At 38.3% G+C, this 15,374-nt stretch overlaps 1 protein-coding gene across 1 annotated transcript in view; it reads right to left on the reverse strand.

Annotated features, from left to right (window-relative positions):
- Positions 1–937: 937 nt before the first annotated feature.
- The window catches only part of ARFGEF2 (ARF guanine nucleotide exchange factor 2), a 55,860-nt gene continuing 41,423 nt past the window's right edge, over positions 938–15,374 (reverse strand). Inside the window, 15 exon segments of the mRNA XM_032767374.2 lie at positions 938–1,292; positions 2,171–2,288; positions 3,412–3,550; positions 4,934–5,102; positions 6,212–6,342; positions 6,703–6,817; positions 7,067–7,121; positions 7,204–7,342; positions 8,323–8,458; positions 8,869–8,998; positions 9,102–9,232; positions 10,075–10,235; positions 13,257–13,429; positions 13,578–13,729; positions 15,153–15,322. Of these exon segments, the coding sequence (XP_032623265.1) occupies positions 1,116–1,292; positions 2,171–2,288; positions 3,412–3,550; positions 4,934–5,102; positions 6,212–6,342; positions 6,703–6,817; positions 7,067–7,121; positions 7,204–7,342; positions 8,323–8,458; positions 8,869–8,998; positions 9,102–9,232; positions 10,075–10,235; positions 13,257–13,429; positions 13,578–13,729; positions 15,153–15,322 (2,096 nt within the window). The 3' untranslated portion in view covers positions 938–1,115.

A 15,374-nucleotide genomic window follows, 5' to 3' on the forward strand; every position in this document is an offset into this window, starting at 1 on the left:
AAAAAAAAAAAAAAAAAAAACACGAAAAAAAACACTAACTAAAGCGGTCCTGGCGGGAACTAGATTTTATTTCCCCAAGCCATACTGACAGAACTTGAAAGTTGAGGCATTAAAATAACCAACACTCACAAATTGGCAGTAAAAACAGATGTCCTGATATGTACTAAAGAGATTACTTCTTGCTAAACAGACATCTTTGCTACAAAATATTTATTCAAAATGGAAGAGGTTGACAAACCAATATTATTTTTACTTAATCTGTTCAGTGCACACTTCAAAGAAAATCAAATAAATAACCCTATTCTTGCATTTTACCATCTCATCTAGATAATCAGGCAAAATATAAAAGGCAATGAAAAATTTAAAAAGCTTTCCATTTCCTAATAACTTGAGATTCTTCTGAGTTCATTTGAGAGTATGTGTTACTATGTACCCTGACATAACTAAACCTTCCATGAAAGCTGATCTTGGAAGGGTAAACACTGCTACTAAAGTGTTTTAAAATGGCTAACTACATAACCTGCAGGAGGAAAGCCTTTTCCCCCAACTGGTGTATCTACAGCCACTGTACAACAAACTAAAAATACACACTAACTCTTCTAGTCATGTGCACACAGAAAAAAATCCAGCATGATCTTTTGGTGGCCACTAGCCATTGCAGTATATTTTATTATTAACATATGTGCTAACATCACAAGCCTATACAACCATATTCAGTATTTCCAAGGGGAATAATTTCCATTGAGGAATCATTTCCAGCAGATTTACGGGAATAAGCTGGAAGGTACAAGACCAAATAATTGAAGTAACTGATCTGCAGAAACAGAATTAATCGTAAGAATGACTAGCACTGAAGCAGACTTTACATTCACTGTGTTAACTCTGTAGGCAACAACTTAAATATAAATCACTGAACTGCTGATAGCTATATTTTTGTAGGGTGGGCAGAACAAAAATGTTTTTCCAAAAATGGCATCTCGATCCAGATGATCTGCTGCTCTCTTGGGCTACAGAGAGGTAACAAATGACTTTTGTCCCTTCTCTTGAATCCATTCCTTGAATGTAGCATGACTAAAGCTTTGTGAATAAGTAGCAATGGCCAGTCTTACTTGGGGCTACCATGAAGGCGAACGGGTCCCAGTTGTCCGTAACGGCTCCTGTGGTATCCAGATTTTGAACACTACACCTATACGCAAGAAGAACTTCCGTAACACAGCTCGGAGCTCAGGAATCAGGTCAAACTGCATGATTTCACAGAGGTACGGGTAATAAGTTGAAGCATGTGCTTTAAACTTTTGTGGAAAAAGAATAAAATGACTTAATACAAGACAAAAATTAAAAAACAAAAAAAAGTTACTCCCATTACCTAGAATATTACAACAGTAAAACTCAGGAGTTGGCATTGTTCTTCCCAATGAAGAGAAGAAACTGTCATCAAATGCTCATGCCACCACTAAAGCCAATTTCTGAACTCTGTAAAGCAGCAATATGATATTTCAGACAATGTGACAGTGCACTAGTTCAATGCCGGGAATTTCCTATTTTGATAACTATGCATAGTTAAGTAAACTATTTTACAGTAAGATAAAAGGTTTAGTAAGTTCTGACTTTATATTTATTTCTGACTATCAACACTAATGTGGCAGCCAAAACTGGACCACTTGTAACCTCCCCTGCGTGACCTACGCTGTATTGATGACCAATAGCCCCATATTACTTCGCCAGTTTACACTAACCTTCCTCTGCAGGGTCAACATCCTGGGGGACACAGGAAATCCAGGAGACTTACATTTATAGCTACAAATTTTCTCCACAATTGGCAAGTTAAATTATATGGAACTAATGCAACATATGCAAACCAAGTATTCTCATAACCTTACATTATTCATTTGTTTGCAATGCAACAGGAATATCTATATTGGTATGTAAATAATATTTCTCCACCATATCTTTATGAACAAGTATATTTCATTGACAGTTCCCTCTGTGCACTATGGAGCACTGGCAAACTAAATTTAAAAATTCCTACATTCAAAGAAAATTTACAAGTTAGCTAATAAAAATACTGAAAAACAAAACGAATTCATAACACAGATTCCTTTTAGCAGTAGTGAAGATCAGAGAAAGTATATTTGGATGCAAGTACAAATGATTTCCAGGTCTATCTTACCTTTTCATCACTGATTTTAAGTGTTTTTGTTAAAAGCAACAATAGGAGATTGGTCCAGGCCTCTCTGTGGCTTTCTGAATTTACTGTTATAAAATAGGCCAGTGCTTCACTGCACACACTAAGAAAAAATTACACACATTAGTGCAGATAAAGGTATAGCAAACAAAACAAATTAAGTTTATATATGTGTCCGCCATCTATAACAGCAGTATTTTGTGTTTAAATGCGAGCTGCACTTTGAGCTTTTTTTTTTTCCTATTTGTATATCATGTTTTTAATAGAGTTTGTTAACTTTAAACAAGTACACTGCTATGTCTCTATAGGTTTTCATTTATCGAAACTGTTACTGATAACCAGTCGGCATTGAGACTTGCATTAAAACTGATGGTTCTCTACTGGCAGGATGGGAAAAGGATTTTCCCCTCAACATCCCTCCCTCCATACTGACATTTTTTAAAATACGTTACAATAGTGATCATTAAAGAGATATCAATTTGATAACCCCATGAAGAGAAATCCTTTCCTGAGCCTCAGAACAGTTATAGCAGTGCAAGATTCCCCCTCCAAACCTTTTATGAACAGAAGCGGAGGTTTTGGTCCCTTTGGAAGACTGCCAACAAGAGGCATAATCAGTGCTATTTATTGTGGTGATTTCTGCTATGTTGACTAGAAATTGATAGAGACCTCCTGTTACACACACTGACTGAAGAAAGCAACTATAAGCCAATAGGTAATGCTAACCAGACTGCTGCCAGCCTCAGCTGGACTTGAACTGGCAATCTATAAGTTCTCCCCACAAAGACTCAATATGAATCCTCAGCCTCCAATCAGCAGCAAGTCATCTTTGGGGTAAGGATGAAGTTGATATCTTTATTACCTCTTGTTGCCCAAAGTTCAAACTGTGATGCAACAAATGCCTGAAAAAGTTCATCAGGAATTGGGCTATATGGCAATTGGCTCGCACCCTCCCATCCCCACAGCGGGAAGGGCTATCTGGCCACATAGTATCCATTCTGAATGGACTGACTTCTGGTTGCCAAAACCCCTTTATTAGAGTACCCCCTTTTCTATCCCTAATCAATTTATGAATAGCAACATGATTAATACTTCACTAGCACCCAGAAGTCCCAATCAGGATCAGGGCCCCATTGTGCAAGGTGCTGCAAAAAACAGTACAAGACAGTCCCCCCCAAAGAGTCTTCTTGAAACCCAAGATTCATTAGGTAAAATACCATTCTTACTTTAGGAGTCGCTGTTGTATAGCATCCCAGGAATCTCTGCGACTTTCATCAACATACATTCGAAAGAGGATTCTCAAGCAACAAGCCAAGCTGCTGGTCTCTTGTTTTAAAAGATTGGGTTTTGACTTACCCTTGAACCCTAGAAATGAATTCCAATTTGATACATTCATACATCTGTGCATATAGTTTAGAAACAGTAAAAAGTATAATTAAACTTCAAGATACCAGCTAGGTAGACTAACTTATTGTAGTGCTGCCTAAATCATTTTAAGGGATAACTTAATTACACAGAAATGTTTAAAACTACTAATCCTGCAGGCTTTTGACATGACATCTGAGGGGAGCACTGTCAGGGTTTGTCATGGAGCCTTAGGTGGTGTGCCAAGTCACTCATCATTGAGAGGTTTAGATTTGTAAATTACATAGGTTTGGATTTGCCTCTAAAATCTCTGTGTACTTTATTATTCAATCCACATATGGTCCCACAAAACTCAGTTCAGCACACACAACTCTCCTTACATATTTCATATGGTGTTTTATTCAAAAGAGATCACACACACCCCAAAGTGAGAAACATGAGCCTTCCAAAACTGCTTGAGCTAACTTTTTTTTTTTTTTTTTTAAATAGCTCCCCAAGTTGGTACAGAATTACCACAAAGTAGCAGCATTAGTCAAAGATACTGCCACAAGGCAGCTCAGGTGATTAGAGATAAGCAGGAATCGTAGAAGTGCATTTGCCATGGAAAAAGGCAGAACTTGCGTTTTTACAGAGAATCTTCCGTTTTTACATTTCATGAAAAAATAAAAACATATACAGTAGAACCCCATTTATCTGAGCCTCCACTATCCGGCTCTCTGTATTAACCAAACTGAAGCTGACAGCCCAAGCCCGGCTGCCACCCAGAGCTGAAGCTCTCCGGATTATCCAAATTTTTGATTATCCGATCTAACCTCGGTCCCAATTAGATCAGATAATTGGGGTTCCACTGAACCTATGTATATTGTGGTTAGGAAAACCGAAGTTCAGAGTTTCATTTTAAACATGGAAAAATGCAGCTTTTTATACCTTTGTATAAGAGAATTTTTTTTTTAATTTTTTTTTTAAATCCTGGAAAACTGGGATCCCTGGTGATGGAGCACTTCCGTGCAAGAAGACTGGATTCCATTGCTCCCAGGCCAACTCCCCTACCATCAATAACAACCCCCTTCTCCCCTGACCCCCCAAGTTATACTGACAGAACTGAATTACATAAAATCCAATGTTTCCCATCATGTTTCTACTTTATTGTAAATGAAGTAGGTCTTTTGATCAATATTTCAAATCTGTAATTAAAGGAATCAGAAAAGTGACAAGTCTAATATAGAGCAGTTAAGTAGCACTATGTGATTACAGACTTTTGCCGTATAGTACTTGGAAAAAGTCACTTTTGCTGTACTACACATTCCTACATTAGGGTAAATATTAAAAAAAAAAACCCCACAAGCAAGAAAGCTCAAAACCATTACTCAGTAACGTGCTCACCAGCTCTCCATAGGACAGTTCGCTGCTCATAATTTGAGTTAAAGGCTTTTGAAAATGAATGAGACTCTTGCAAACAATCCAATAACTTAAAAAGATGTTGTGAAGTTATATACTTATACATTCCTTGCTCTTCTGTGTCAATATGGATATCTGCATCCAGTGTGTCTCTCTACACAGAAAATCAAGTTATTAGTGGTGGTTAATGGAGAAGGGGTCCAAAAAAACCTCAGTTGTGTTACACGGTGAAGTACCTAAATCCAGAATAATTCCATTGTCATGGAAATTTACTCAAGAGTACCAGAGCAAAGTTTGGCCCACAATATCTACACATCTGTTTCCATCAGACCCGTGGGTTTGGAGAATGTTAGGGCTGTGTTCCAGTGCTATCCTGTGATTTAGTGCTTTCCTTCCTATTAGTGTATTTCCAAAAATGTGTGATGTAATTTATTTTAGCAATTAGCATATTAGATCAAAAAAGAATATGACCTCTATTTCAAGGCACAGAGAGGTCCTGTTGAGTGATATAAAGCACATGCCTATCCACAGAGGCTGATTCACTGCCTCTGCAGAGCTCTGAAGACTGTCAGACAAGTTAACTAGTCAGACATAGTTCCACATGTTGAAGTAGATGCTGCACAACGTTAAGAGTTCATCTTTTTTGCCTTAATTAGAGGTTGCATTAATAAAATTTTATTCTCTATATTTGCAAGATGTGCAACCATTACACAAGCCTCTGGACATAACACATTAAATAACAGACCTGCCAACTGTCAGGAAGCAGACAATCCCAAAATATCAGCTTCACCTCTACCCCCAAGCAATATAATACAGGAGTTAACAAGCCCCTGATCCAAACCCCTAACCCAGCCCTTTACTGGAACAAACAGGTAGGCTTTGCACAGTGCCCTCAAGATCAGGGTATTTGGACCTGAAACATGGAGTTTCAGAGTTAAGGATTTGTCACTGAAGACAGTCTGCTATCAGCCTCAGAGGTTAAGCCTTGCTAAACAACAAATAACTTCTCCCCTCAACAGAGCATGCATTCTAGAAGAGATGCCCCTTTCAGAAAGTACAGTGTACACAGTCTGTTCAGAAAGGGGAAGCTGATACAGGAAGTTACACTCTACTGAACCCATTTTTAAATTATTATTATTACAGTCTTCATGGTTGGAAGGCCTTCCACAAACTGTAAAGCCCTACAAAAAGTGCTAATTATTACTATGATAGTAAGATGCAAAGAAAAAAAGATTATGACCTTCAGAATCTAAGATAAGTTACCTGGGCTGCAGCCATGTGCTCAGCATCCTCCTTCTTGCTAGTTGCTGGGTAGAATACTATGTTGTCAATGGTCTGTATCAATTCCAGCTGCACCACACATTTAATAAGGAGGCCAGCAAACAGTTTCTGGTCTAATAGAATAGAGGAATTCTGGTTTTCAGTCTAGTTTTAGATGCAACTTATAATAAAGTAAGTTAAACTAGAAGACTGAAACTCGTATTTCTACCAGAATCTCCATACCCAGTTATTTCATGTGTTATCTTTGAAGTATAGTACCATATTGCATAGTCCAACATTTTCTCAAATTATAGTCACGCTAGAAATGGGAGAGAGCAGATTATGTGCTTTGGCTATAACTTTTCATTAAAATATTAGGGCACCTGAAGCACAGATTTAGGAACCTCAGCAAGTTGTTGTTAATTAAATGATCTGGGTCAGTGACTAGAGGTTCTGTTGAAACTAAAGAACTTTACAGTGAAATGCATCCTTACTTGCATAAGGACCTCCTTTCCAGCTGTCATCTGTGGGATTTGAAAACTGACTCTGTCCCCTTTCCGAAGCATTTTTATCAATACTGCTTAGAGACTGGCGATCTAGGTCCACATCCTAGAAGGGATAGTCGAAGATACAAGTGTGTTTATCCAGTGTACTTAAAGTTTGTCACAACTCAGTTTTCACATAACGTAACTAATGTGGCTTAAGTTTTCTACTATCAAAGTAATGAGATAGTCTTGCATTTGACTTTATGATCAGTTGGCCCTAGCATACAGTATAGTCTGTATTTAATTCCAGCTTTCATCTTTACAAACAGATTTACTACAAACTCTTCTTCTTTAGAAATACTTAAAGTCTTACCAAATGCTTTTCAGAGGAATCATCCTCCATTCCTGCTGGCCTCCATGTCAGCAAGCTTCACAGAGGAAAGAAATAATAAATAAATAATCTTAACATGACAGCTGGCCTCAAAATAAATTTATGTTGCACTAACTTACGCATGAGGAATGGTTGTTTTGAAGATTTCTAGCATACAATTACATGTTTGGTCCCAGACTTCAGGGCTGAATTTCTGTCCATTTAGTATCACCAGATTTTCTAGACAGTTTGTACCTGATCGAGCCAGCTGTTCATTATCTGTAAAATAATTATCCTTATTTATTAATCTCTGAGCTCTTCTAGTCAAACAATGTGAATTAAATATTTACTGTGCTTGACAGTCATTATGCATGTTTGATATTATGATGCAGTTGGTATTTGTACCGAATCTCCAATAGCTCAAAGCCCGCTTAGAGTGTAACCATTTGTGTGACTGTAAGCACCAAGATCAGGACCCTAGTGTACAAAGACAGTAAGAATCCCTGTTGTGAGGAACCTGCAAGCTAAACAGACAAAGACAAATGGTGAGAGGAAAGAGGCACAGAGAAACAAAGCATCTTGCCAAGGTCACACAGCAGGCCAGTGACAGAGCTGGGAATAGAGATTAGATCTCCTGATGCCTAGTCTAGTGCCTGAGAGGCCCCAAGTCATTTTCCCATGAAATAATAAACTAGGCACCATGGAGGATTTATGGACAGTTTGCATTCAATTCACAAACCCCCCCTTTCCTTCCCAGTCTTCCCTAAACACTCTGTGCTGTCTGCATAAAAAGGTTACACAATATAAAATTCCAACAAAAAGATATGGCAGCTGATCCCTTATGTCTCTTGTTCAAGTAAGTATTCTAACTTTTTAGAATGCTGTCTATATAGATATAGGGACAATTTTTGAAGTGTTAATGTAATGCGCGATTAAATGTTATTCATGCAGCAAACAAAAAAAATGCTTTTTTGACAAATGAAGAAGGGATAATGGCAAAAAGTGTTAACGTAATTCATACTGAAGCAAAAGATGTTAAAGACCTTTCATAAGTAGCAGCACATGTTTGGCAAAAATTGCAGACAGAAAAGTCACTAATGGATTAAACAGCATGAAAAACATTCTTGTGTCAGTTTTACATATAGCAGTAGTGGTTTATTTTCCTTGCTTTGAATACCTCGAGGAAAAAAAAAAAAGTTAAAGCATGCATTCCTGACGTACATTTAAAAACAATGTGTATATGTATGTAAATAAGCTACCTTGTTTTACACACCAGTGTAACTGTGCGAATATGTCAGGAAGAAGGATCTCATTTAAAGCTTCATAAAACTGCGTGAATACATCACAGATTGCATAAAGTGCATGGTTACATGTAGTTGTCATCCATTCAGATTTCTGCAAGACAATGACAGGCCTTTATTTTTGTTATGGTAAGAGCTGAATGGAAAGAATGGGTTCCCATCTTATGGTGCTACATGGTATAGAATTGGCTATACAAAAAGAGGAATGTACTTTGGATAAAATTGAATCATCTTGTAAGTACCTCGAGTCAGGGGTGATTAGAAACTAGATACCATTTGGGCATGGGGGGGACACACAATACCACTGTCCAGGCTGAAATAGGTTTGGGGTTTTTTTGGTTAAAAAAAAAAATTCCAGGCATCAATTTACCAGGGCTAAGAATCTCGCTCCTCCCAAGAACAGTAGGATTTCACTAAGTGGAAGTTTGGGGGGTTTATTTCACAATTGTATGGAAACCTCTTATTTTGTCACAACAACAAGATCCTTCAGAGGACTTTCGTTACCTCCGTTTGTTGTTCAGGAAGCTTCATATTGTCAAATATCCGAAACACAATCCTAAACAGATCTTGCCACCAGTGTTTTTCAAAGGTATGGCCGTAGCTCTTCATTATTTCAAACATCACCGTTAGGCCTCTACAATAAGGAAACAGGAATACAAAAATAAGATGCTAAAATGGTTGCCTCTGATCAGAGCTTCAATAACTGAATGCAGCTAAAAAGCAAAGAACCTCATTACCTTGTCCGAACATCTAATTTGCATCGATTAATAATGCAGGAAAGTTCAAATAAGATAGGGAACCATCCTCTGACCCAGACCCTGTCTCCAGGAGCAACATTCATGTCATCACTTGTATATTCTCGCAATACCTGAAAGCCATTTAGAGAAAGATTACCACTTATTAAGTCACATCTAAAAAGACTTCAGAATTAAACTAAATTGCATCTTCTAAATGGAATTTGGCTACTCAAAATTTAAGTAAGTAGTGAGGTCAAATAAATTAGGAAAGGGTTACTCAAATATCTTATTTGTTTCTCCAAGTATCTCCATTAACACTTCTAAATAAAAAGATTCATCTAGTTCTATTCCTACTCTAGGTTTAAAAAAATATTTGGTTCTTTTTGTACATTGGAGACAAGATTTCAGATCAACCTCTTAAGTGCACCCACATTTACACACAATTGCTCATATAAATAGATGTGTGCATGCAGTTCTGCGTAAGTCAATGCTGTGCTTGTGCATGCAAGAACTGATGAACCTGCAAATCTTGCAAGATTAACTAACAATGTTAATTAGGTAACTTCAGCCTACGTTCTTTTAAACAGAATTACTGTAATATTACATATTTATACAATAGGGATTTGGTGTTAAGCTCTAACAGGATAGGAACTGACATGCAATATGAAAGTCAGATTGCAAAAATCCTTATTTAGAGTTAAGAGTTTACAATTTTTGTTTAACAAAGCTGCAACAGCCAATTTTATCCAGCTGTTTTCACACCTGATTGAAACAAGGTTCGCTCCATTTTCTAAAGAGGACGGTTGACTAGCGTTAAGTATGTGTTCCGCTAATGCTAAACAGATGTCTAATTCGGGGAAAACATTTTAGCATGATATTCACTAAGAACCTAAAGTTTATGTTTAAGAGCAGAGTCTTAGCTACAGGAGTAATCCAGTTTAAAACTAAAAATTACTACAAGAACAGAAAATACCTGTGGTCTTTCTGAAACATATTTAGCACAATAACGGATAAGTCGGATTGCTTCCATACTGGTGTCCGGAAATGCTGCATTACAGGCAAATTCAGATAAACACTTTACGGCATCCTGGAATGAATCTATTGCTGCTGGAAAATGCTGCTGAAAAATATTGGCTGGGGAAAACAAAGGAAAGAGAAATGTCTTAAACATACTAATATTGTATCAGACTTTTTGAGTCGGAGCCTCCACTGATGTAAACTGGCATACCTTCACTGAAGCCAATGAAGCTATACCAGTTTGTATCAGCTGAGGATCTAGTATTTAATTTTACCAATATTAAACACTGAACAGTATTACAGAATCAACACACCACAATTTCTTAGTATATACTAACAGGTAAATAGTATTAATATTAAAAAATCCATTCTATGATAATGATCATTACTATTTCCTAGCCTCATTAAAATGGTTCAAGTCTATTTTTTTTTTTAAAGCCACAGATACTCTTGTTAAAGTTCTTTAGATGTATTGTTAAATTTCCAATCATCTTCTATCTGTATGCAAGATGCACAACCTCTCTTGTTTAGGTCAAATAACCCAGAGAGTCCTCAGAGGTTCTGTAGTAAGAGAAACTGACTAGTGTCCAAAAACTGAAGGGCCAGTCAGCATGAAAATCAGGTTTGTCTGGAAGTAAGATCACTATAACTGATGTTGGAGGGGGAAAAGAAAAAAAAAAAAAAAAAAAAAGGAGAGAAAGTTATTCTGTTAGTTTATAAGCATAATGCTATTAAATACAAAGAGCAGTTAGGCCCTTGTCTACCCTACACATAAGGCAGCTTGTGTCAATCTAACTGTGTCACCGTACAAACTACAGCTTTGCTCCCACCGATTTAAGTGCTCTACTACACCGACATAACTACTCCACCTCCAGGAGGGGTACAGGGCTTATGTCCGTGTAGTTAGGATCATGCAGTGTCAATGTAAACACTGCGTGACTTACATCAGCTATTGGCTCTCTTACCAATTTCACAGCTCTGCTGGAGCCCTGAAATTAATAAGAAAGCCCAGCTCCCCAGCAGGGCTGCTGTCCAGTCTCTGCTCCAAGCCGGGCTGTCACCCAGGCTCCTGGTGGTGCTGCCTGGGCTCCTCACTCTCTGCTGGGAGCCTGACTGTCTCCCCCTCGGATCCCAGCAGCACAGAGGCTCCTGGCTGGAAGTCTGGCTGCCTAACCCCTGCCCCCCCAAAAGCCTGAGTGGCTTCCCCCCACCGCTCCCTACTGGGAGCAGGAAGGCAAGAAGCCCCATAGGGTAGCTGGGCTCCCGGGGGAGAACTTCATGAAGCTAAGAGCCCTGACTCTCAGCCCCACCACACTGCTACTCTTCAGTCAGTGGAAGCACTCCTGATGAGGACGCGCTCCACCAACAGAAGGAGGGTAGTGTGGACATCAGCCACCACAGTAATTACATGCAGTGTAGACATACCCTTAGTTTCACTTTTTAACTCAGTCAATTTCTCCCTTGCTGTAAAAAGCATTTAAACAGCAACAGAGCAGAATAACTTCTACAAAAGTGTACAGAGAATGCTTAAAAATAAGTTTCAGGGCATATATTGCAAGTAATATGCCATCAGAAAATAGAATTACTTCATTTCAAAAACTGAGTACACAATGTCCCTCCTTTTTAATTAGCTCACCAATATGCCCAAATATCTTTTTAATAGAGCAGATGGCTCTGTAGAGCTAACTCAGCAAGTAAAATATCTAGGACTGTTGATTAATTGCAGTTAACTCATGCGATTAACAAAAAAAATATTTGTGATTAATCGCAGCTGTAATCGCACTGTTAAACAGTCTATCACCAGACATTTATTATAAATTTTTGAATGTTTTTCTACATTTTCAAATATGTTGATTTCAATTACAGCACAGAATACAAAGTACACAGTGCTCACTTTATTTTTGATCATTTTTACAGAGCAAATATTTGTAAACAAAAAATAATATTTTTTCAATTTCTCTCATACACATATTTAATAATGGAGATATTCTATTTCCTAGAACTGGAAGAGACCCCGAAGGGTCATCGAGTCCATCCCCCTGCCTTCACTAGCAGGACCAAGTTCTGATTTTTGCCCCAGATCCCTAAGTGGCCCCCTCAAGGACTGAACTCACAACCCTGGGTTTAGCAGCCCAATGCTCTCCCTTTCTATTGTAGTACGATCTTTTTATTGTGAAAGTGCAACTTACAAATGTAATTTTTGTGTGTGGCATAACTGCACCCAAAAACAAAACAATGTAAAACTTTAGAGTCTACAAGTCCATCAGTCCTACTTCTTGTTCAGCCAATCACTAAGACAAACAAGTTTGTTTACATTTACAGAAGATAATGCTGCCTGCTTCTTTTTTACAATGTCACCCAAAAGTGAAAACAGGTGTTTGCATGGCACTTTTGTAGCTAGCATTGCAAGGTATTTACGTGCCCGATGCGCTAAAACTCCAGCACGTACTGTTTAAAAAGACAGACTGGAGTAAGCACTGGGCGTTAATACAATGCAACCCACCCATACCCCCACAAACAATCTGACCTGACNGGGGGGGGGGGGGGGGTGTGGAGAGAAAATACTACTACAACATCTAATCCAGCCTTCAAATCAAGTCATTTTGAGTCTTTTTTTCTGTCTAAGGAGAAGCATGAGGGTGGAGTGTCTTAAGTTGCAGTTAATTACGATAAAGCGCTATGAATAGATTATGCTTGGACTGGGAAAAGTTTTCTTCTAGCCATCCATGACATTTCTAAGGCACCCATTACTGCCTTTGCTGGAAGCTATATATCAGAGACACAGTACTTAACTAAATGTGTAAAGCTGGAGAATTAATCTAGGTGCCCAGATGTATTATACAGGGTTGAGAAAACACTTTCATGTTACTATTAGAAGTATTGGATTGGATTCAGATTATATACAATAATACTTACAGATCATGCCAGACACTATCAGGCATTGTACAACAGTTTGGTCTTCCAGGATACAGAACTGTTTAGACCCGGGGAGCAGGTGAAACTTAACCACATACTTTAAACAATTTGGACATTTAAAAACACAGCCCCCTCCCCTACAGTAGAGTTTATTACATAGATAGGCCCTTTTAGCATGACAGTATGTTCGTTAAGGTGTTCCATCTGCCAACCATTACTTACTAACTATATGTCCTGTTGTTTGGAAAGCCAACTCCACAATATTCCCATCATGGTCTGAAGCTGCTTGGTGAAATACTGCAAAGATATTCTTCCAGCCTGAGCGAATGTTACCAGCCTGTGAGTTCACCATCTGAGCAATACAGCGTATTACCATGTCACGAATGGTAGGAGATCTTAAAAACAAATTAACCACCATGTTATTTGCCATTGCCTGCACACCGGAGAGCATCCCACCCACATTAGCACAGGAAACCTGGTCACATTTTAAGGTGCTGCATAAAAAAAACCCAAGCCAAGACAGACGTTTCAGTGCACGCACACCTGTTTTTCTTCATAATGTGCTCAAAGGGCCTCAAAAAGTCTTTCTGGAAACGGAAGTTGGCTAATTCTCCCTTCTCGAGAAACTTCATTGATAGCTGCCTTAACGAATCAACTGCAAAGATGGCCACATCTTCATTAGGATTACATCCAACCTAGTAATAGAGAAGGAAAAGGGATGTGTGTGCACGTATGTGTCTTAACGTACATTTAAAAGTTCACGTGAACTATACTACACAAGCCCATCATGTGATTTTCATTTCCATGACCCAATCTTTATACACCTAAATGGTTTTTACGGATTTATAATGGCCGTCTAAGAATCCCAGGGATTAGTTTACTAAGGGGCATGAGGGAAGGGGTACACCACCAAACTATCAGGCTAGGACATGCAGAATTATTTTATGTTAGAGAGTGTTTGCAAACTCAAATATGCTAAAACACTTAGTTTCCCTGTATACTCACTATTTTTCTAGTTTCAATAAGAACATTTCATAGCAAGAAAAAACCTCATAAGCTTGTACATTTTGCTTAAATGCCTAAAGATAGGAACAGAGATGATAACGAGCTGATTTCTTCCAGAGATCTTGACCACTCAGTCATTGACTTCAATAGGAGCTACAGGTGGTCAGTATATCTTGTCGGGAGTGGAAGGAAGTCAGACAGGCAATTAAATCGCAGTTAACTTTAGGTACCTACATCTGAATCCTTTAGCAAGGATTAAGTGTGAATGGGGAAATATTAAATTAAAAGATTCATTTAGAACTATCTAGATATTTATGCTGCACATTATAGATGTTCCTAGGCTAGATGTTGTGGTTAGACCATGTTTTTCTGAAGTTGACATGTGTGCTTTTGCCCATGTTAAAACTAAAGAAACAGACTCCTTAGCTGGTAAATCTAAATTCTCAATTTGTTTTATTTATTTTTCAGAGGAGAATCAGATGGTCATTTTTCTTGCTTTGATTGATTGTGTAGAAAAAAGGATTAGCAGTGGAGACTACCAGGAGAGACAAATTTATCATCCCGTCATAAGGAACACATATGGTTGCTGTCCCTCAGTCTACACACATTTTATAAGATGAAACCTAACCAGGCATTACTGATTCCAAAAGGAAACTGCCTACATAGTTTAGAAAGAAGAGGACAACATAAATCATGTCCTGACATTCTCAATAAGGGGGGAAACAAAGGATGAAGAAAGCGGTCATATGATTTCCAAAAACAAACCAAAAAAAAGGGGATGAGGGTGGGGAAGGGGAGAGGACAGATCTCTTTCCCCTCCTCCTCAAGATAACACGAATATTATGGCCCAACACCACGGATTCAATTAAGATCCAAACACATATGAAAGACAGACTTAGGACTTCTCCAACTCTAATGTAAAGAACGTAGTAGCCTCAGCTAAATCCATGTTGATCAATATATGTCAAAACCTATGAGGTTCTGAATCAGGAAAGCCCTCCAACACATAATCTTGGGCATCTTAATAAGGGAAAGCTAATGAGCATGATTCCAACTGGACTCAAAAAATAGTACTACAAAAGCACGTTGTATAACCTTTAAGTTTTGAATTACCTTATTGAAATGATCTCCAATCACGTGCCATATCCTTGACCATTGCAGTCGAATTCGATTCATGTTGTAATATGAGATCTCTACTATCTTCTGCAGGCTGAACATGCGAGGATGGTGTGGGGAAGCCAGCTCATCCATGGAAACGGCGCACAGCCAACGGACAAAATCAACTGAATGTTAAACATATTACAAACTATGAGTTTTGGGTGTTCTACTGCAACA

The sequence above is a fragment of the Chelonoidis abingdonii genome, chromosome 14, assembly GCF_003597395.2.
Source record: "Chelonoidis abingdonii isolate Lonesome George chromosome 14, CheloAbing_2.0, whole genome shotgun sequence".
NCBI classification, from domain to species: Eukaryota; Metazoa; Chordata; order Testudines; family Testudinidae; genus Chelonoidis; species Chelonoidis abingdonii.